General features: G+C 37.3%; 1 protein-coding gene and 1 non-coding gene across 8 annotated transcripts in view; one reads left to right on the forward strand and one right to left on the reverse strand.

The window, feature by feature from the left end:
• Positions 1-5,075: 5,075 nt before the first annotated feature.
• On the forward strand, positions 5,076-5,149 carry Trnat-ugu (transfer RNA threonine (anticodon UGU)). The gene has a single exon. It is a non-coding gene; the product is annotated as a tRNA-Thr (tRNA).
• A 1,425-nt stretch (positions 5,150-6,574) lies between these two features.
• LOC126473527 (cyclin-dependent kinase 11B) overlaps positions 6,575-21,229 on the reverse strand; it is a 99,683-nt gene continuing 85,028 nt past the window's right edge. For 6 of the 7 annotated variants that reach the window (XM_050100638.1, XM_050100637.1, XM_050100636.1 and 3 more), the window contains one exon: positions 6,575-9,872. In XM_050100638.1, the coding sequence (XP_049956595.1) occupies positions 9,777-9,872 (96 nt within the window). In that variant the 3' untranslated portion in view covers positions 6,575-9,776. The remainder of the gene's footprint in view (positions 9,873-21,229) is intronic. The other variant, XR_007586479.1, reaches the window with a different exon arrangement.

The following is a 21,229-nucleotide window of genomic DNA, read 5'->3' on the forward strand; positions in this document are numbered from 1 at the left end:
TGCCCAGTTGTGCTCAACAATAAAAAATGATTTTCCATATTGTGGTATTTGACGAGTGGTTGAACTACTACTTTTTCTGTGTTGTTGGTATTCAGTTTTATGTTTTTATATGTCATTTTGTTATTGTTTGATATATTCTAACTTCAATTTCATTTTATTATTAATTGGCAAGCTAAAAATGGAAGAAAAATTAACAGATTGACTGAAATTTATCATCCACATAAATAAAAATGTGGATGTTTGTTTGTTCAAAATTGTAATCTCCAAAAGTTCTACACCTGTTCCGAAAGGAAGAGAGGGGAAGAAAGGTGGGGCAGTGGAAGATGGAGAGGGGAGGGGGGAAGAAGATGGGCGTAGAAAAAGGGACGGACGTGACAAACAGAGAGGGGTAGAGTGATTGGGCAGGAGGAGATAGAGAATGAGAAGGGAGGAGAAGATGGACAGAGAGAGAGAGAGAGAGAGAGAGAGAGAGAGAGAGAGAGAGAGAGAGAGAGAGAGAGGGAGGAAGAGAAGGTGGACAAAGAGAGGGGGAAGAGAAGATGGCCAGTGACAGGGGAGACGAGAAGATAGGACTTATATTCAATTCCCACACATATTTGAAACACATGCTTTCTCTTTTCTTTCTTTTCCATTCAGCCGGACTGAGCCGCAGCAAAGCATTGTCAGGAATAGCAAGTTTCAAATTTATATCTTACTTTACTCAAAACATATTTCCAAAATGGAAGTAAAAGAGGGAATGAATTGAAACTGTGATTCTCTGGATAACACTGAATAGCTTTTAAAAAAAGGTTTTATGTGGTCTATTTTGAAGCAGGATTCAGTGCACAATCCCACATCATTTATGTTGAACATTATTTTGTTATTTTTGCTGTCTTTTAGCATTGTAAATTGAACTTGGAAAGTGACATTGTGTTAGCTAAAGGGGTGGTGCATCTACTGATTTTTTTTAAATGATGTAATTTTTTTTCTTTGCTACGCAACTCCAAAATTACACTTACTTCCTCAATTGATCCATTGTAACCTTTGATTCAGTGCAGTCAAGAACACATCTGCAATTTCTGGACCTTCTTGACAGTGTTGCAGTCAGATTTTTTTTCCACCCACTAACTCTGCTATGCTGAAAGTTATTATATTCCAACTTTATTGTATCTTTTGACTGTTAGTAACATATTAGACGGCATGAACTGAACTTCTCCTTTCTTCAGATATTCTTTCATTGGCAGCATATTATGCTTGTTATTGCGGACAGTGTCACACGCATTTGTAACTCTGCTGTGTGACCAAATAAATAGTGCTGGGCTGGAGCAACAATTGTACACATCAACAGCACTCCTTTTTGGATTGTCGACGAACACGTGCTATCGGTGGCCATCATATCAAGGAACTTGCAGTGAAGGCACACTTCGATTGGTCTGTCATTAGTGGTAGAAGAAGAGAAGAAGGGAGAGTGTGAAACTTGGTGCTAGCAGTAGAAGGGAGAGGGTGAGCTCGGTTCTGGCAAACAGTGTACTCCTCTCAAATCGTATCAAGAAGGCCATTGAAATATATACTATAATGCAGTGGACAGACCCACTATCAATAGTGACACAAATCCCCTTTCTATGAGATATCATGAAGACAATTGGAATTTTGTCCACGATTTTATTGTGAATCTGGTGAACAAGAAGTTTATGCCATTATCTCTCCCCACCCTGCTGTGAAATATGTGCCTCCTCATGCGACAATGTTTTAGTGGACCAGAACAAGAGAAATAAATAAAAGTGAAATCTTTGTGCTGTTGTATCTGCAGCAAATATCTTTCTTTGATTTGAATGTAATTGGCCACTATATTACTTTATTTTATCCAAATAGTGGACATTCAGTAGTTGCTCTATATGACTACCATAGCAAAAGTTCTTGTTTGTTCTGTGTTGCACTAGTAGAGAAAGTAGCTACACTTCATCTGCAAACACAGATTAAGAAAATGTTTATTTTAACACACCATTATCTACACAAATATTTGTTCCTGCAGAAGAATAAGTTTGAATAGCAACATTGAAACATGCTAGTAGTATTACTTCTTAAACATGCAACTGAGTTCTGTGGCGCAAACAATGTTTTCTTCGCAGTCCACATACACTGCTTTTTGGGAAAGTCCTGTAGGAATGGCTATATGGAGATTAAATGTTTATGTAACTCACCCGACAGCATGCAAGACCAAACTATAAGAGGTAAACATGGCAGGAACATCAGGATTTAAATTCTTGTAGTCAGAGAGGAGAAGGAGAAGAAAATCTGCAGAAGGAGAAGAAAATCTGCCCTCTCCTTTCGAAAGGAACCATCTTGGCATTTGTCTTAAATGATTCAGGGAAACAACAGAAAATGTAAATCTGGATGGCCAGATAGGGAAGTGAACCCTGTCCCAAATGAACAGGTAAGGAGTCACATTATGATTAATGAAATTGGGATACAATTAGCTTCATGAGTCTGAAACTTTTAATCTGCAGTAACCTGCGTAGCAAGTTAAAAAAATGTTGCAACAGCCATGTGGTTAACATATTTTTGCACAATCAGTGACTTTTAGTGTATCAAATGGCAATATTGCAATCTTAAAAGAACAGTGCTGTTGCTCCGATTACTGCTGTCAATCAGGTTATGATAAACATAGCTGTTGTCACTAACAAAAAACTGATCAGGGTTTATTTAATATTTTTATTACTATTTATTAAGTATTTAGAACATAGTGCATCAGACAACTTGAAGTGCTGAGACTGCATATGTTTGCAGCAGAGCATCACAAGCTTCATCACTGCTGATTTTATCATTATGGCTACAGAAACCATTTTGCGACCAACAGAGAATTTATGTTAAATGACGATCATGAAGGCTCTCTCTGCCAATCCACTCTGGTTATCGGAACATATTACTTATTACTTTTGAAGGCTCTAGCAGAACACATGTTTGGTATTTAAAAAGGAATACACAACATTATTTACCGGCCTTGTTACTAATTAATAACTTAAATGAGTTAGTAAGTTACCAGCCCCCAATAGAGTTGCTATAGTTAGGGAACTAAGTTGGCCTCTGGCACCAAGTACTAATCTTCTGATTGTTTTGTGTTTCCGATTGCCGCTACCCTAACAACCACAAAGTTTTGACATATAATTGCCTGTATTTTTGTCTTGTCTTTGTGAGTGGATGATTAATAAAAGTAATTATTGTACTTATATTTTCATGCATTATGATATACAATCACAAATTTTTATTGAATGTTTTGAATTTAATTTTTGTTCTGTTCATTGCATTCTACTGCAACAGCCTTAATTTAGTTCCTTATTCCTTGCTATGAATACTTTTACATCAAAATCACAAGCATTGCCAGATAATCCAAAAGGCAGGGCAGTCAATCAAATATACAACACTTAGCACTGATGCGAAAATATTGTTCTTGTTAAACCCAAATAACTCTTTATTCGCACAAAGTAATAAGTGCTATAGACGGGGGACCTCAAACTGATTCCATATTTCTATACTTCCAAAGGGTTTATGATACTGCTCCTCACAAGCAGCTTATAATCAAATTGCATGCCTATGGAGTATTGTTTCAGTTGTGCGACTGGATTTGTGATTTCCTGCTGGGAAGATTACAGTTTGCAGTAATTGATGGAAAGACATCGAGTAAAACAGAAGTGCTATCTGGCGTTCACCAAAAAAGCGTTATATGAACTCTGCTATTCCTAATCTATACAAACAATTTAGGAGACAATGTGAGCAGCCCTCTGAGATTGTTTGCAAATAATGCTGTCATTTACCATATAGAAAAATCATCAGAAATTAAAACCAATTGCAAAATGATTTAGACAGGATACTGCATGGTGTGAAAAATGAAAACTGACCTTAAATTTCAAGTGTGAGGTCCTCCACATGAGTACTAAATAATCTGTTAAATTTTGATTACCCAACAAATCTCACAAACCTAAAGGCTGTCAGTTCAACTAAATAGCTAGTAATTACTGTTACAGAAAACTTAAATTGGAATGATCATATAGATAATGTTGTGAGGAAGGCAAAAAAAAGACTTGTGTTTTATTGACAGAACACATCAACGGTCTACTAAAAATACTGCCTACACTATGCTTGTCTGTCCTCCACAACAGGCCTACCACAGAGATTGCCTGCACTACGCTTATCTGTCCTCTGCTAGAGTATTGCGCTTAGTATGGGATCTTTACCAGATTGGGTGGACAGAGGAAATTAAAAGTGTTCAAAGAAGGGCAGCTCATTTTGTATTATCGCAAAATTGGGGAGAGAGTGTCACAGATGCGATACGTGAGTTGGAGTGGAATCATTAAAACGAGTATTTTTCATTGCAGCAGGTCTTTTCACAAAATTTCAGTCACCAACATTCTCCTCCAAATGTAAAAAATATTTTGTTGGCGCACACCTACAAAAGGGAAAAATGATCATTGTCATAAAATAAGAGAAATCACAGCTCGCACAGAATGATTTAAGTATTTATACGAAGACAGTAACTTGTTCTCGAAAGAACAGTTACTGTTTATGACCGTGCAGCTTTTCCCTGGAATAAATGATGACTAACTGACAACCTCAGTTGCCAGCAGGTGTTGTTGATACACCTCGATGTGGACAGCTGAAAATGTGTGCCCCGACCTGGACTCGAACCCGGGATCTCCTGCTTACATGACAGACGCTCTATCCATCTGAGCCACTGAGGACACAAATGAATAGCATGACTGCAGGGACTTATCCCTTGCACGCTTCCCGTGAGACTCACATTCTCAACTGTCCACCATTCTACAAGCTGCACGGTCATCAACAGTAACTGTTCTTTCGAGAACAAGTTACTGTTTTCGTATATGTAGTTAAAGGCTACCCAGCCATTGACCTTCGTCTGTGCGAATGCGCGCAGGTTGCCCAAACTCTTACGGGAATCGCCAAAGCATGCGCAAGTAATGAGTGGATGGGCAAATGTCTATAAGGTACGATACATATGTAGAATTGTGGACAGTTGGGAATGAGAGTCTCACAGAAAGCGTGCAAGGGACAAGTCCCTGCAGACGCGCTATTCATCTGTGTCCTCGGTGGCTCAGATGGATAGAGCGTCTGCCATGTAAGCAGGAGATCCCGGGTTCGAGTCCCGGTCGGGGCACTGATTTTCAGCTTTCCACATCGAGGTGTATCAACACCACCTGTCGGCACCTGAGGTTGTCAGTTAGTCATCATTTAAGAATTTGTTTTTGTCACACACTGTTAAGAGTGTGGACCCTGTTTCTATGCATTTTGGCACTGATGACCATACTGTTTAGCACCCGAAAACCTCAGACCACACACACACACACACACACACACACACACACACACAAATAGTGTGAAAGTGGTAGAAGTGGTTCAGTGAACCCTCTGCCAGTAACATACATGTCAACTGCAGAGTAGTCAAGTAGCTATAGATGAAAGCATGTTTATTACTAACACCAGCGTACATCCAAACAGAACTGACTTCCCGGATGGAGAGTGCAACTGTTTATACAAACATTGAATATCCAGAAAATCAAACATATGATACTTCAAGAGCATTCCAGAAATGATAAATGCTAAACAACAAGCATTTGCCGGTAGTCAGATTAGAACTGGCAACTCACAGCATGCGAGCACTGACGCTAACCACTATGCCACACTGCACTCATTGCAGTTTGTCACAGTAAGTACCACATTTGAAGATGTGTCTCTCTATTGTGCAGTTTTTCTGACTCCATATTAATTCCATTTGAAATTTACACCACAGCAGTTTATCACTACAAGTAACTCGTGTCACTGAGCAGTCTGTACTTCTAATCCTGCAGTGCCCATGCTATTTATACATCAGAGGTAAGCAGCCAGTTTTATTTAGCCGACATCCAGTTGCACCAGTGTCAATTAAAATTAAGCACATATTAAAATATTACGGTCTCTAAGCATTTGTGTGTGTTATTGAGCAGAAAAATTACACTCAACCCTTTCAGACTGGAAATTTTCTCTGGAGGAAAGAAAATTTTTTTGTTATGCTTGTTCTTAGGTGATTTTTTAAAATGACTTTAGATGCAAGACTTATATGAACATCCACAAATGTGTACATGAGGTTTCCATTGAGGAAAAATATTTCTGTTGCAGCTAATTCATAGCAAACATTAATGTACACAGTTTTAGCCAGAGGGTCTGGAAAGGATTAACAAGCTCTTTTTTACATTAGTGGAAGTTTTTGCATTTGGCTGTTAGTTGCTAGATACATATTACTATGAAATTGGATTAAACCACAGTCCACAAAAATACTTGATTTGGGCTGCAGTTTGACAACCACTGATCTAGACTATGTACACACAGCTTTCATTGTGTTTGCCTTTTTCTTCTAGAGACTCAATATCAAACAGCTGGTAGTAAAGCCTAAATACAAACTTTTCACACTATTGTTGAGAAAAATCATCTTAACCATTGTCATTTTATATAATGTATTGTATGCATAAATATTGTACAAAATGTTGTCTCTGCTGGACATAAATTACATGGAAAAGGAAGAAGGTGAAGAAAGTACGAGAAAAGATTATTATAAACTAGGACTTTATTTACAACAGATACATATTTTGATAATATGTCACAAAGAATCATTATAACAATTTTTTCAGAAAATTCTGTAACAACACAAAGAGATCATTGTTTTACTACAAACCTGTTATGTACTGCTTGCAATTTTTCCCTACAGTATGACACATTAACAAGCAATTTTTGCTATGACAGATAACTGATAGTGCTATACATAGCTGATAAAAATAGACACAAGATACTTTGTAATAGGAACTATATTTCTGTCACTACGTCCTTACTCATCAAAGTTTACACAGAGTTCCTTATATGTAAATAATCAATAATAAATTTCACGACAAGACTTTTTCTGTGGCAACAAAGTCGCACTGCCAATATTGGTACAGTTATAGAATTATCACTTCCTGAATAAAATATTTTTGAAATATGAAGCACTGAAACAAGTCACTCAATTCCTGAAATACCAGACATGAAGGAGAACCACAAACACCACATACTGACTACAACTCACCACACATTGCAAAATAACATTAAGCAGTTTCTCCTGCTATCAGCCATTACAATCTGTGTAATTTCCAAAATAATTTTCTGCTGTGGCAATTTATATGTAATAAATTGATGTAACTGTGTTTCAGAAGCCCTTGATAATGGAACTAAGCCAAAATAATGAAAAAATATCACATTCAAAATACAACTGAAACATGGAATGCAGTTCTGGTCTTGATTAAATATTTGTGTCAAGACTGAAATGGAAAAATACTATTTGAAAAAGGAATTCATAGACATAAATAAAACTAACTCTTTAATCTGCACTGCAAAGAAACAAAGTTTGGAATTTTGAGAAAGAAAATTATTCCATAAAATGAGGCACTGGGGCAGAGATTTGCGTAAGGAGAAATACCATATTTTCATATCTTTTTCTTTGAAGACTGGAAAAAAATTAGGTCTGCATTTATCTAACTTCTCTCTCACATTAAGTCATAGAATGTGTGATTTTTCATGAGCTCAAATTATTTATTTTAACCAGTTTAGAATGTTTTCAATATGTAATCAGATAACAGTGAAATATTTGTGTCAGTTATCAGCTGCTAACAATCATGTTTATACTACTTTTTCTTTCTTCTTGGTCCAATATCAAAATGTCATTTCATTTGAATGGTCCTCTATTTTCACACAACATGGCTGTCATTACTCCCCAACATGAAACATACATTTTCTCAGTATCTGCATGTGAGGCAAAGAAACATCTCTCCTGTGTCTTCATAGTTTTACACAGAATATTTCAGAGGTTTCTAGATGATATCAGCAGAGCATCATAACCAGTATTAGTCCTTCTTTCACAACAGCCAAAATGATTTTAACAGTGAGACATCTAATTCATGTGTCACCATTAAGAGCACGATTGGGTGTAGTTTGGTGGAAATCTCAGAAGAAAGAACAAACAATCATGCCAGAAAAACCTAAATCAGTGATGGGATTTGCCATCTCTCAAAATATGCTTCTAAGGAATACAACTATAAACCAACTACATACAAAGAATGCTAATGGTTAGAACACCTCACCTGCAGGAGCAGCTGGGCAATAACTGGAGAGTGAATAAATGTTTCTAAAAACACAATTGAATCTTTGACATACCAAAAGAGGGAATTGAAATTATGGGTTGCAAAATGGTGAGCTGAAAGGCAGGCAAAACTTGCTGCCAAAGAAGCAGAGAAAAACTGAAGTCCCATTGCTAGTTTTGGAATATCAATACCCAATACTTCTTTTAATATCAAGAGTGTGACATTGAACAAATGCATATAATTTTTAACGTGACACATTTTGAAAATTAAGGGAAAAGAATTCTACAACTAATATGAAATAAATGAAAATCAGTTCTACCAGAAGCTGCATAAATGGGACAAAACATTCAGTGTTCCATTAATACATGACTCTGCAGAGCACTAATTTTCCAATCCCTTACTTAGTCACACTATCCTATTTTCAGTCATTGCTATTTGAGAGAAAATATCAAATATAAAAAATTATATGTAACAACACACCTTTCAAACTATTCCATCAACTTTTATTCTCAAATTACATAAATGTAAATGGCTCCCAATAGGTTGCAGAGCATACTAAATACAGCAGTCAATATATTTGCTTTCTTTTTGTTTTTCCAATGTTAATAGGCACACACTGTTTAGTATGAGTTTGGTTGAAACGTAAAAAGACTAGCCTTATGAGCACAGAGACAAAAAGGTTGTTCTAAAAAATACAAATAAGAAGAAAGATGTGGGGATATTTGCTCATGATTCTCTGGTTTATGACTTTTTCTGCTCTCTGAACACATTCAGCATTTTTTTCTTTTACTACTTGTATTTAAGAATGCAGAAGATTTTGACGAGGATGAGATAGACGCACAATAGTTTCATATGGTTTTCCATGTCAGTTACTAACAACAGTTTTTTCTTTAAGTACGTTTGCTGAATCAGATTTGCATTCAGTTGTTTCTCCCCAAATTTATGAAGGACCATGTGGCAGCAGCACATCATATAACATTTTAAACCGCTTCATTATGATTGTGTTACAGCAAGAAGAATACTCAAGAAATGTCCAAATATTTGCTTCAGTCTTCAGTTTGGCTAATTGATCTCCTTTGTGCTAACCATCCAGCTGAAAAAATGACTGAAAATTTAAATGTACTTTTTTACAGGAATCAATAAAAAATGTATATTACTGGTTTTGCTGTTGCAAATGTGGGAAAATAGTGAGGATTGTCAGATTTTAAACAGCAACATCTATAAGTAATGTCTCATAACAGAATTACAAATTTCTTGCTGGATTTGTAAGAGAATACACAAAAACATTTTAATAGTGACTACCACATACAAACGTAATAAAACAGAGGGTCTAGACAGCAAAAAATAAGACATAACAGGAAGGTTCACATGTACATGAAAATTTTAAATACTGAAAGTACATTTTAACAAAGAAAAAAGTTTTCTGTAGAGTATTAAAACCAAGCAAAATAGTTATTTATAATTACACGGTAAAAAAAATATGTAAAACTGTTTATCGGAATTACCTAAGTTCAGCATAAATTAAGTTCCACTGATACCGCCATCACACTAATTTCACGACAATGTTAACCTTAATCAATGATGCACAGAATCAAATAACCTTCGTGAAAACACAAAGGTAAATTCTGTGTTTCCAGTAATTCAGAATTTCAGGCTGAAGCCAGCTCCAACTGCAACACGTCCTTTCTCAACAACACCCATGTGAAACCCACCAGCAGGGACTTCTTCATCATCTCCCTGAAACAATTGAATTATACTTAAAGTCACTAACCCAAAATACAGTGATCTTGGAATTCAGTATTTTTAAAAAAATATGTATGTACTAGAAACAAAAATTATATAACACTGAAATAAAATTTTAGGGAAAATGTTTACAAACTGGAGGTGTTTCAAGGCAAGAGTGAAAAGAAAACTGGCACAAAGTGGGCTAAAGACAGGAAAAAGAAATAGTAAAAGAAGAAAAAAAGCAAAAAAGACTAAGAATGAAGGCACTAATGCAAGAGTAAAAAATAAAAATTAACAGTTAATAACAAACTAAAAAATGGAAACTGAGTGTCTCTAAATCTTGCTAAACTTTATTCCATATTATTAGTTTCAGCTGTTGGTATGGCTCTCTGGCAGGAACATATGCACTAACTAACTCAAATTATTAATATCTGAACAGTTTTACAGGAACAGAACAGTCACGAAGATGGATAAATGTTCACATAAATCTATGTGAGGCATGGTCTGCAATCCTGAAACTGCCAGCAAACTTTTCTGGTTATGTAGTGTGCTTTGTCTAGTGAAGAAGACAAAATAATTATTATGTTGTGTGGCATTAATAATACATGGCATTGTAAGCAGGTGAAGAAAGGTGCTATTATATGCCATCAGATGAAAATTTATGATGGAAAATGCAATAGAAGTAACTTGTGCAAGCTGCTTGCTGTAAATTATACATTTTCTTCTCATGGGGAAATGCAGCTTAAGAGCAATGAAGACATTTGTAAGACTATATTTTACACCTCAAGCTATAGCTAAGGACAATAAATATAGTACTGTTTTATGACCAATTGTGCTTTTTCTTCTGACAGTGCATTTTAAACATGTTCTTATTTTTGTTTTATTTCATTGTCTTTCAGTATTATGTTGAAAATATTTATTTGCACTGTCATCATCTTTATTTAATTAATGGAAAATGAAATGTTTACCTTAAACCTGTCAAATATAATTGACAGGCATAATAATTCTGTGACCAAAAAGTTTTACAAACTTCAAGTCCTCTTGTGAGGCATTTTGTTGCTGATCTGTCAACATTTCATTATAGTGCGAAAAGAGCCTCTTGGGGTCTAAATTTGACGATGGAAGACAAAGTCCATCCAGGATGAAAGCAGACGTTTGACAATGCCAATATTGCTACTAACTTGCCACATCATTAACAGTCAATCATCATCATCATCCTGGGGGTTGAAACAAGAACCTAGACCCTATAGCAGTTAACAGAGACTTGCATGGATCAGTGGCTGTAAGTGTTGACAGCTTCATCTGGAGGGGCATATCACTGTTTAGTTTCATCATTATATGTTCCTTTTCCCAGAGTCCATCAAGTCAAACTTGAAACAGAGATAACAACATATTTTGGGGCACTTTAAGGCAAATTCTACCAAAAGCAACACATTTTGAAAAGATTTCTACTGCAGTGCATCAACTGGACAGCATATTTTCCATAGTATGCAATTGTAAATAACACCAACTACAGCACTAAAGCTTCACAAACATGATGCCGACTTGATTGAATTCATGCAAATGCAGTAAAACAGAACACTGAGAATATTATTTTTGCTATTTTGCAAAATGAAGTTTGTTGTTCAGTTTGATCTCTAGTGTCGTCCCACTGTTTGACTGGTTAATAGAAGCAAAGCAAGCAGACAACATGTTGATTCAGGTGCATGAAAATCTGAAGTGCCATATATGATGGTACTTGTACCTATACTTCATACTACGAAAATAACGTAGTTTAATTGATGCACCATATTGAAGATCTCTCCAAAATAATTTTCTGGGGTATCTGTTTACCAAAACAGTTGGTTAGTATCCATACATCCAACAATCAGTTCAGATAATTGCAGTTTTTGAAGTAGTAGGCTTGACAAAACATTCTGCGTAACAAAAATAAATCCCTTTCTGAAATCTACATAGGACAAATAGTTCAGAAGCCCACTCATTATGGAAATAATTGGATCTAATGACAACAATGTAGAAACTGATATCAGTGACCATGAGGCAGATTTAACTCGGAACAGAAGCTTGCAGAAGAACTATGGCTCAAAATTACAAGACTAATTGACCTTCCACTATACACCTATGTGCCTAGATCAGTTCGTGATGAGAAGAACCCTCTGTAATATACAGTCACTGTCTGGTGCTAAACACATTCTCTGAAAATTATTTCGAGCAGTTTGTCCATGAGCCCTTGTGAATAGCAAATGGTTCTGAAAACACACTTTACCTCTTAGCAACAAATAATCCTGAGTTAATAGTGAGCATCAAAACAGATACAGGGATAGTGAACACAGGGTTGTCGTAGTGAGATTGAATATTGTAACCCCCAAATCCTCCAAAAATAAATGAAAAATATACTTATTCAAAAAAGCAGATAAAAATTCACTTGATGCCTTCCTGAGAGGCAATCTCTACTCCTTCCAAATTAACAATGTAAGTGTAGGCCAGATGTGGCTTGAATTCAAAGATATAGTGTTGGCAGCAATTGAGAGATTTATTCCAAATAAATTAACTAAAGATGGGGCTGATCCTCCTTGGTACACAAAATGGGTCAGAACACTTGCAGAAACAACGAAACAAACATGCCAAATTTAAACAGACACAAAATCCCCAAGATTGCTGAACTTTCACAGAAGCTCGAAAATTAGTGCAGACTTCAATGCGAGACGAGTATAATAGTTTCCACAATGAAACTTCGTCTCGAAACTTGGCAGAAAATCCAAAGAGATTCTGGTTGTATGTGAAGTATGCTAGCGGTAAGACACAATAAATGCCTTCTCTGCACGATAGCTTAGGAAATACTATCAGTGACAGTGCTGCAAAACAGAGATACTAAACACAGCCTCTGAAATGCCTTCACAAAAGAAGAAGAAGTAAATATTCAAGAAATCGAACCTAGAACAGCTGCCAGCAAGAGTAATTTAGAGGTACACACCCTCGGAGTAGTGAAGCAACTTAAATCACTTAATAAAAGCTCAAGTCTTCTGGTCCAGACTGTATACCAATTAGGTCCCTTTCAGAGTATGCTGATATAATAGCTCCTACTTAACAATCATATACAATCGTTCGCTCAAGGAAAGATCCGCACCCAAAGACTGGAAAGTTTCACAGGTCACACCAATATTCAAGAAAGGTAACAGGAGTAATCCACTAAATTACAGACCCACATCATTAACGTCGATACGCAGCAGGATTTTGGAACATATATTGTGTTCGAACCTTATGAATTACCTCGAAGAAAACAGTCAATGAACACACAGTCAACATGGATTTAGAAAACGTCGTTCCTATGAAACACAACTAGCTCTTTACTTGCACGAAGTGTTGTGCTATTGACAAGTGATTACAGATTGGGTCTGTATTTCTGGATTTCCAGAAGGCTTTTGACACTGTAACACACAAGTGACTTGTAGTGAAATTGCGTGCTTATGGAATATCATCTCAGTTATGTGACTGGATTTGTGATTTCCCGTCAGAGATCACAGTTCGTAGTAATTGATGGAAAGTTATCGTGTAAAACAGAAGTATTTCTGGCATTCCCAAAGGAGTGTTATAGGCCCTTTGCTGTTCCTCATCTATATACACGATTTGGGAGACAAACTGAGCAGCCGTCTGAGATTGTTTGCAGATGATGCTGTTGTTTATTGACTAAGAAAGTCATCAGAAGATTAAAACAAATTGCAAAACGATTTAGAAAAGATATCTGTATGGTGCGAAAATTGGCAACTGACCCTAAATAACGAAAAGTGTGAGGTCATCCACATGAGTGCTAAAAGGAATCGTTTAAACTTCAGTTACATGATAAATCAATCAAATCTAATGGCCCTAAATTCAACTAAACACCTAGGAATTACAATTATGAACAACTTAAATTGGAAGGACCACACAGAAAATGTTGTGGGGAAGGCTAACCAAAGACTGTGTTTTATGGCAGGACACTTAGAAAACGTAACAGACCTACTAAGCAGACTGCCTGCACTATGCTTCTCTGTCCCCTTCTACAATACTGCTGCGCGGTGTGGGATCCTTATCAGATAGTATTGATGGAGTACACTGAAAAAGTTCATAGAAGGGCAGCACTTTTGTATTATTGTGAAACAGGGGAGAGAATGTCTCTGAGATGATACAGGATTTGGGGTGGACATCATTAAAACAAAGGCGTTTATCGTTGTGGTGGAATCTTCTCACAAAATTCCAATCACCAACTCTCTCCTCTGAATGTGAAAATATTTTGTTGACACCAATATAGGGGAAAACAATCACCATGATAAAATAAGGGAAACCAGAGCTTGTATGGAAATATACAGGTGTTTGTTCTTTCGATGCAGTATACGAGATTGGAATAATAGAGAATTGTGAAGGTGGTTCCATGGGTGAACCCTCTGCCAGGCGCTTAAATCTGATTTGCAGAATATCCATGTCAATGTAGATGTAAACAAACTTCTGAAGAAACTAAAGATTACTACATAGTAGGAGGAGGAGATTACCCATTGACAGTGAGATCATTAGAGACTGAGCATAAGTTCAGATTAGAGAAGAATGGAGAAAGAAAGTGGCTGTGTTTCAACAGAACCATCCTGGCATTTGCCTTAAGCGATTTAGGGAAATCACGGAAAACCTAAATCAGGATGGTGGGATGCGGGTTTGCTGCCATCCTTCTGAATGTGAGTCCAGTGTGCTAACCACTGTGTCACCCGCTCGGTTACAGCATAATAGGTGTAAAACAAAAAATAGGTTACAGACAGATTTTGAATGAAATGTGTGTCTGTCATGAGGGCAATCTGTTGTGCCTTGAATGACTGCTGTAAAAGGATATGCTTGGCAGATTTCTTACAAATGCAAAGAAATTCTGGTCACATATAAGAGCTGTTGTAGCACCAGAGTTAGTGTTCAAACATTTATGGATGACTCTGGAGCTGAAATTGAGAATGGTAAAGCAAAATCAGAAATGCTGTCAAACATTTTCAAATATTCCTTTACAAAAGATTAGCCAGAGCTACTGCCCAAATTTAATGGTTCAAATGGCACTCAGCATTATGGGACTTAACATCTGAGGTAGTCCCCTAGAACTTACAAGGGAACCTCTCCATCACACCCCCCTCAGATTTAGTTATAAGTGGGCACAGTGGATAGGCCTTGAAAAAATGAACACAGATCAATCGAGAAAACAGGAAGAAGTTGTGTGGAACTATGAAGAAAATAACCAAAATATACAAACTGAGTAGTCCATGTGCAAGATAGGCAACATCAAGGATAGTGTGAGCTCAGGAGCGCCGTGGTCCCGTGGTTAGCGTGCACAGCTGCGGAACGAGAGGTCCTTGATTCAAGTCTTCCCTCGAATGGAAAGTTCAATTTTTTATTTATGTGACAAATCCTTATGTTTTCATCACTTTTTTGGGAGTGATTACCACATCCACATGAAAACCTAAATCAGGCAAGGTAGAAATATCTTTTTACCATTCGTCAATTGTACAAGTTAGGTGGGTCAACAACATATTCCTGTCATGTGATGCACATGACGTCACCAGTGTCGTATAGAAAATCAGACGTGCTTTCCTGTGGAGGAATCGGTTGACCTATGACCTTGCGATCAAATGTTTTCGGTTCCCATTGGAGAGGCACGTTCTTTCGTCTACTAATCGCACAGTTTTGCGGTGCGGTCACAAAACACAGACACTAAACTTATTACAGTGAACAGAGACGTCAATGAACGAACGGACAGATCATAACTTTGCGAAAATAAAGAAAGTAAACTTTTTACTCTAGGGAAGACTTGAACCAAAGACCTCTCATTCCGCAGCTGCTCACGCTAACCACGGGACCACGGCGCTCCTCAGCTCACACTTTCCTTGATGTTGCATATATTGCGCATGGACTACTCAGTTTGTATATTTTGCTTATTTTTTTCATAGTTCCACACAACTTTTTCCTGTTTTCCTGATTGATCTGTGTTCAGTTTTTCAAGGCCTATCCACTGTGCCAACTTATAACTAAATCTGAGGGGGGGTGCGATGGGGAGGTTCCCTTGTTAGAACTACTTAAACCTAACTAACATAAGGACATCACATACATCCATGCCCGAGGCAGGATTCGAACCTGCAACCGTAGCGGTCGCTAGGTTCCAGACTGAAGTGCCTAGAACCGCTCGGCCACAATGGCTGGCCCCAAATTTAATTTTTGCACCACATTTTATTGGCACTAGTGTCTGTAGTTTAGGTAAACAGCTGATACCATTATATAACTGAACAAAGCTCCCGTGTCTGATGTAATCCCTGCCGGATTCTACACCAAATTTGAAGCTGAGCTAGCCCCTTTTGGAACATAATGTATCATAAATATCCTGAACATAAAACTGTGCCCACAGTTTGAAGAAATCCATCTACAAGAAGAGTAGCAGAAGTGATCCACAAAACTACCATCCTGTATCACTGACATCAATTTGTTGTAGAATCTTAGAACATATTCTGAACACTCAAGACACTTTGAACAGAATGATCTCCATACCCACCAGCACATGGATTCTGAATTGTATTTTTCTTACATGACATAATGAAAGCTGTGGATGAAAGCAGTCAGGCATATGCAGTACTTCTCAACGTCCAAAAAGCATTTTACTCAGTACCAGATCCATACGTATGATCCAAAGTACACTTGTATGTGGTATCAAGTGAAATTTGTGACTGAACTGAGGATTTTTGTAGGAAGCTGCAGCACATTATCTTGGATGGTAGATTGTCAGAAGAAGTAGAAGTAACTTAGGTATAGGTGTGCCCAAGGGAAGTGTGTTGGACTCTTGCTGCTCATGCTGCATGATGTTGCAGACAATATGGATAGTAACTTGACTTTTCACTGATGTTCCAGTTATCTATAATGAAGTACTGCCTGGGGAAAAGAGATACCAGTCAAATCTTGATAAGTTTTTAAAGTGGCGCAAATGTAGTACCCTATGATTACAATATCAGTAAAGAGACTGCTTATAAAACATTGTGTTATTCATTCCAGAATATTGTTCAAGTGAGTGAGGCCTGTACCATACAGGGCTGACCAGGGGAAACGATGGTCACATGTATTTGTGATCCACAAGAGATCATCCTAGAGATGCTGAAAAAACTGAATGGCGGACACTTGAAAACAGGTGCAAACTATCCTGTGAAAGCCTGCTAACAAAATTTCAAGAACCAACTGTAAGTGAGGAACCTAGGAACATACTATAAGCCCCTATGTATCATTTCCGTAGAAATCGTTACGACAAGATTACACTAGGTCCACAGTGCACAGTGATGTTTGAAGCAGTCAGTGTTCCATGTGTAAGTGGAATGGGAAGAAGCCCCAGTAGCTGGTATAATAGGAAGTATCCTGTGCCATGCACTTCACAGTGGTTTGCAGAGTATAGACAGAGATGTGGAACTGTTACTCGAAAGGAATTTGTGGACAGTAGGGTATTTTCGTGTGATATCAATGTAGGACTTTATTTTACATGAAAACTGAATGGTCATTTGTCTGTCAGGCATGAATCTCAGCCATGACAGAAAATTCAAGATACAGTTTCAACATTACAGAACTCAGTTATCAAAATTAGTAACCGCTGCATTCAAATTTACCTTTTACCATGGGCATGGGGAAAATACCACATTTTATGACATTTCATAAAAACTGCTGACTTCATGGCCTACTTTACAGTATTATTATAAGTTATCACGATCTGAACCTACTAAGTGTATTAATACGTTAGTGTTTTACAACAGAAAGTAGGTTTGTGTGAAGAAAGGTTTGCAGCTGAGACAATGAAGTGCTAGAAAACCTTACGTAAACACTTACTGGCACTATTCCATTTCTACCTGCTGAGTATTTGAAAAGCATCACTGGTTACCAATAGAACTGCATAACAATTGAACCTATGGGAAATATGTAGGGGGGGGGGGGGGGGGGGGAACAAAAAGGAAAGGAAAGGAAGACATACTGAAACATTTGCTCATTCTCAAATTTCATTCATGCAAATACAGCAGTTTACTGTCAAGCACACTGTAAACTGATTAACATTTAAGATCAACAGACTCCCTGCAATAAGGATTTAAATATGAACAGAGCTTTTAGCTGTGTAATAGATTATAAAACGTTTGGAAAATGAAACAGTGTCTGATTGCAGAATAACCTATTTTTTATACATTACAGATGTTGACAGACAGCATTAGTTTCCCTAAAATATGTCACACCATATCTACACACCTACTCCACAAGCCACCATATGGTGCATGGTGATGAGTGCCATGTACTACTACTAGTCATTCCACTTCCTATTCCACTCACAAATAGAGCACTCTGTGCCTCCACATGATCCCATGTTTTATCTTGTCTTCACGCTCCTTATACTAAATGTACACTGATGGCAGTAGAATCGTTCTGCATACAGACACAAATGCTGGAACTCTTAATTTGAGTGTTTTATAACATCTTCCCTCCAGGGATTCCCCCTCCAGGGCTTCCCCTTTGAGTTCACAAAACCTCTCTGTAATACCTGCATGTTCGCCAGTAACGAAACTAGTAGCATGCCTCTGAATTGCTTCAAATGCTCCAAATGCAATGTTGCAAAGGATAACATACTGATTCTATTATTTAAGAAGTCTCTGAGCCATTCGGATATTGAGGAGCCTATTCCTTATGATGGGATCTTCATTTAACAGTCGGCAGTGGGGCATTGTATAAAAAGCTTTCTGGAAATCTGCAGTCTGTCTGCTGCCTTTCATCCATGGTTCACAGGATACTGTGCAGAACAGGGTAAGCTAAGTTCATAATAGTGTAGCTGTCTAAATCCATGTTAATTTATGGACAAAAGCTTTTCTATTTCAGGGAAATTTATTATATTTGGTCTTGTAATACTCTCAAGAATTCTACAAATTTTATGGGTTTGTTCTTTCACACTTATTATATACAGGACTCACCAACAATTGTTTTCAGTCACTTGGGAATTTGTGCTGCACAAGAAATTTGTGATACATGCAAGGGGCCAACTGCAAAGAGTACTCTCTGTAAAATCGAAGTGGATCCCATCCAGAATTGATGGTGGCTTATTTGTTTTCAACACTTTATCAGTTGCCTGTCACCAAGGCTTTTTTTTCTAAAAAAAAAAAAAAAAAAAAAAAAAAAAAAAAAAAAAAAAAAAAAAAAAAAAAAAAAAAAAAAATTGACGGTACTCTGACACTGGATGTAATGCAGCGAAAACTACTTATAACTGAAGCCTGGGATACCACCCGTCTGCTTTTAGCCATGACGTCATCAACATGTCGAACTTAAAAAGGGTATCGAACTCTTCAGTTGACTTCAGTTGAATGAAGCAGGTGATACCGAAAAACAACGAAACATACAAGAGAATGTGGTATCAAACACTTTAGTTTACATCACATCAAATGAAGCATGTCATTCCTATCAACCCCTGAACAATAAAAGAAAATGGTATCTTACACTTCTGTTGATCTATAATACACCTCCAATGAAACAGGTGAGTCCAATCAATCCTCCGACATACATAACAATACAAGGAAATATTACCGAGCATATATTTTAACCCATAAAACACCTCTAAAAGAACAAGTAAAATAGTTTGTTAGTTTTCTGCTCATCTCTCACCTCCAACTTAACTTACAAGTTACAACGAAAGACAGGACACACTGTAAAATTTCGCACAATCGATAAGAACAGAACATCAAATGCAAACAAAGAAAGAACAACAAAATAAAGTGGCAATGAACTGCGAAGGATCATGGTAGCAGGACTGTAGAGACATCTATCGGTAGCTCGGCGTTTGAGCGTACGCATATCCGTTTAGCACTACCATAGCCCACTATTAGCAGGCGAGGGCACTACATGCTTGTCAAACTGACTGCCAGCGATTCAGTTGTTGAGGATGGTTGCCGCAGCTTCGAAATGCTTGAAACAGTCAATTACATCGTTTTTCCCACCAGAAACTGCACTGGTCTCGTTTGTATTGCAATTACCAGCACGAAAAAATGAAATAAAAAATTTACATCCGTGAAATAATTCTTTGGCACTCTTCAAAGTCCTCAACATCGTAAAAAAATTACTTTGTTGATGAAAAAGTTTAGGGGTGCGCGTTCCCCCAGAAAAACAGCACTGCCTGTCACCATCAGGGATGTCTAATTCTATGTATTCCTGTGTGACATCTAGCAATGGTACATCTGTACAATCCTCTTAAGTGAATGATTTTTTTTTTTTTTTTTTTTTTAATGCAAAATTTAAATCTTCAGCTTTCCTATTGATCACTTCTGTTATCAGAGCGGACATGTCACTAGTGACCGGAAGAGGAGCCTTCAATCTGCTTCACGATTTGACATGGGATCATTTTCTTGGGTTCTCAGCACGATCTTTAGCTAAAGTATGTTAATGGAAGCTGTTTATGCTTCATGCATTGATATTGTTAAATTGAAATCTTAAAACTGCACGATCAGGTTGATTCCATGCAACTGAGAGTAGATGCTCTTTGAATTATTCTACAACTATTCTAGTGGAATCGGTTAGCTGGTAAAACCATGCAGTGATTAACCCGAGTTCATCTAGGCGAGTGATCAGCAAACTCATTAGTCAACAGAGCAGAATCTGGCAGCAGAATGGCTGAAATTTCTCTTGGGAGCCAAAATTTGTAAAAATAAATATACAGATAGGTACATTGTTATTAACTTAATTAGGGTACTCCTAAGCTGGTCCCTACTAAAAACATCCTCAGTCTGACTGAGATATGACCACTAATCCCTGCTTCCAACTCTCCCATCCACATTAGTTGTTTTGTCTGTCTCCTTTAGTTCATCCTCTGTTATGTCCATACCCTCTCATATACCTTTCTCAATAATTGAAATTACATGTTGTTCTCCATATCACTTTCTAAAATTAAATCAATAAACTTTATTTAAAGTCTTAAGTATTACTTAAACTATTCGTATGTTTAATAAAACTGGATAACATAATTAATAGTAAGAGGAGAATGACAGTGCAGAGGCAAAGTGCCTCAGACAAAGGCAGGTTGAATTACCAGCCAAAGGGGTGCAGATTTTAACTAAAATTCTTATCATTATGGCCCTGAATGCTACTTTCTTAAAGGATTCCATAATACGCCCAACATTGGAGCTCCCATAACTAGCAAACCTGCCCTCCCTTGTACCTGCTTGTATTCTGCTGAATGGGCAGCCACTTGTTCATTCACAGAGTGAATGGGTGACACCAGACAGCCAGTCCCTACATTGAATCTCTGCTTGCTTTGAGCAATGCAAACACTTTATAACCTGTCTGAGGTGAGTGTATAAAAAGGTGCCTAGCAATTA

The sequence above is a fragment of the Schistocerca serialis genome, chromosome 4 (genome assembly GCF_023864345.2).
Source record: "Schistocerca serialis cubense isolate TAMUIC-IGC-003099 chromosome 4, iqSchSeri2.2, whole genome shotgun sequence".
Lineage (NCBI taxonomy): Eukaryota > Metazoa > Arthropoda > Insecta > Orthoptera > Acrididae > Schistocerca > Schistocerca serialis.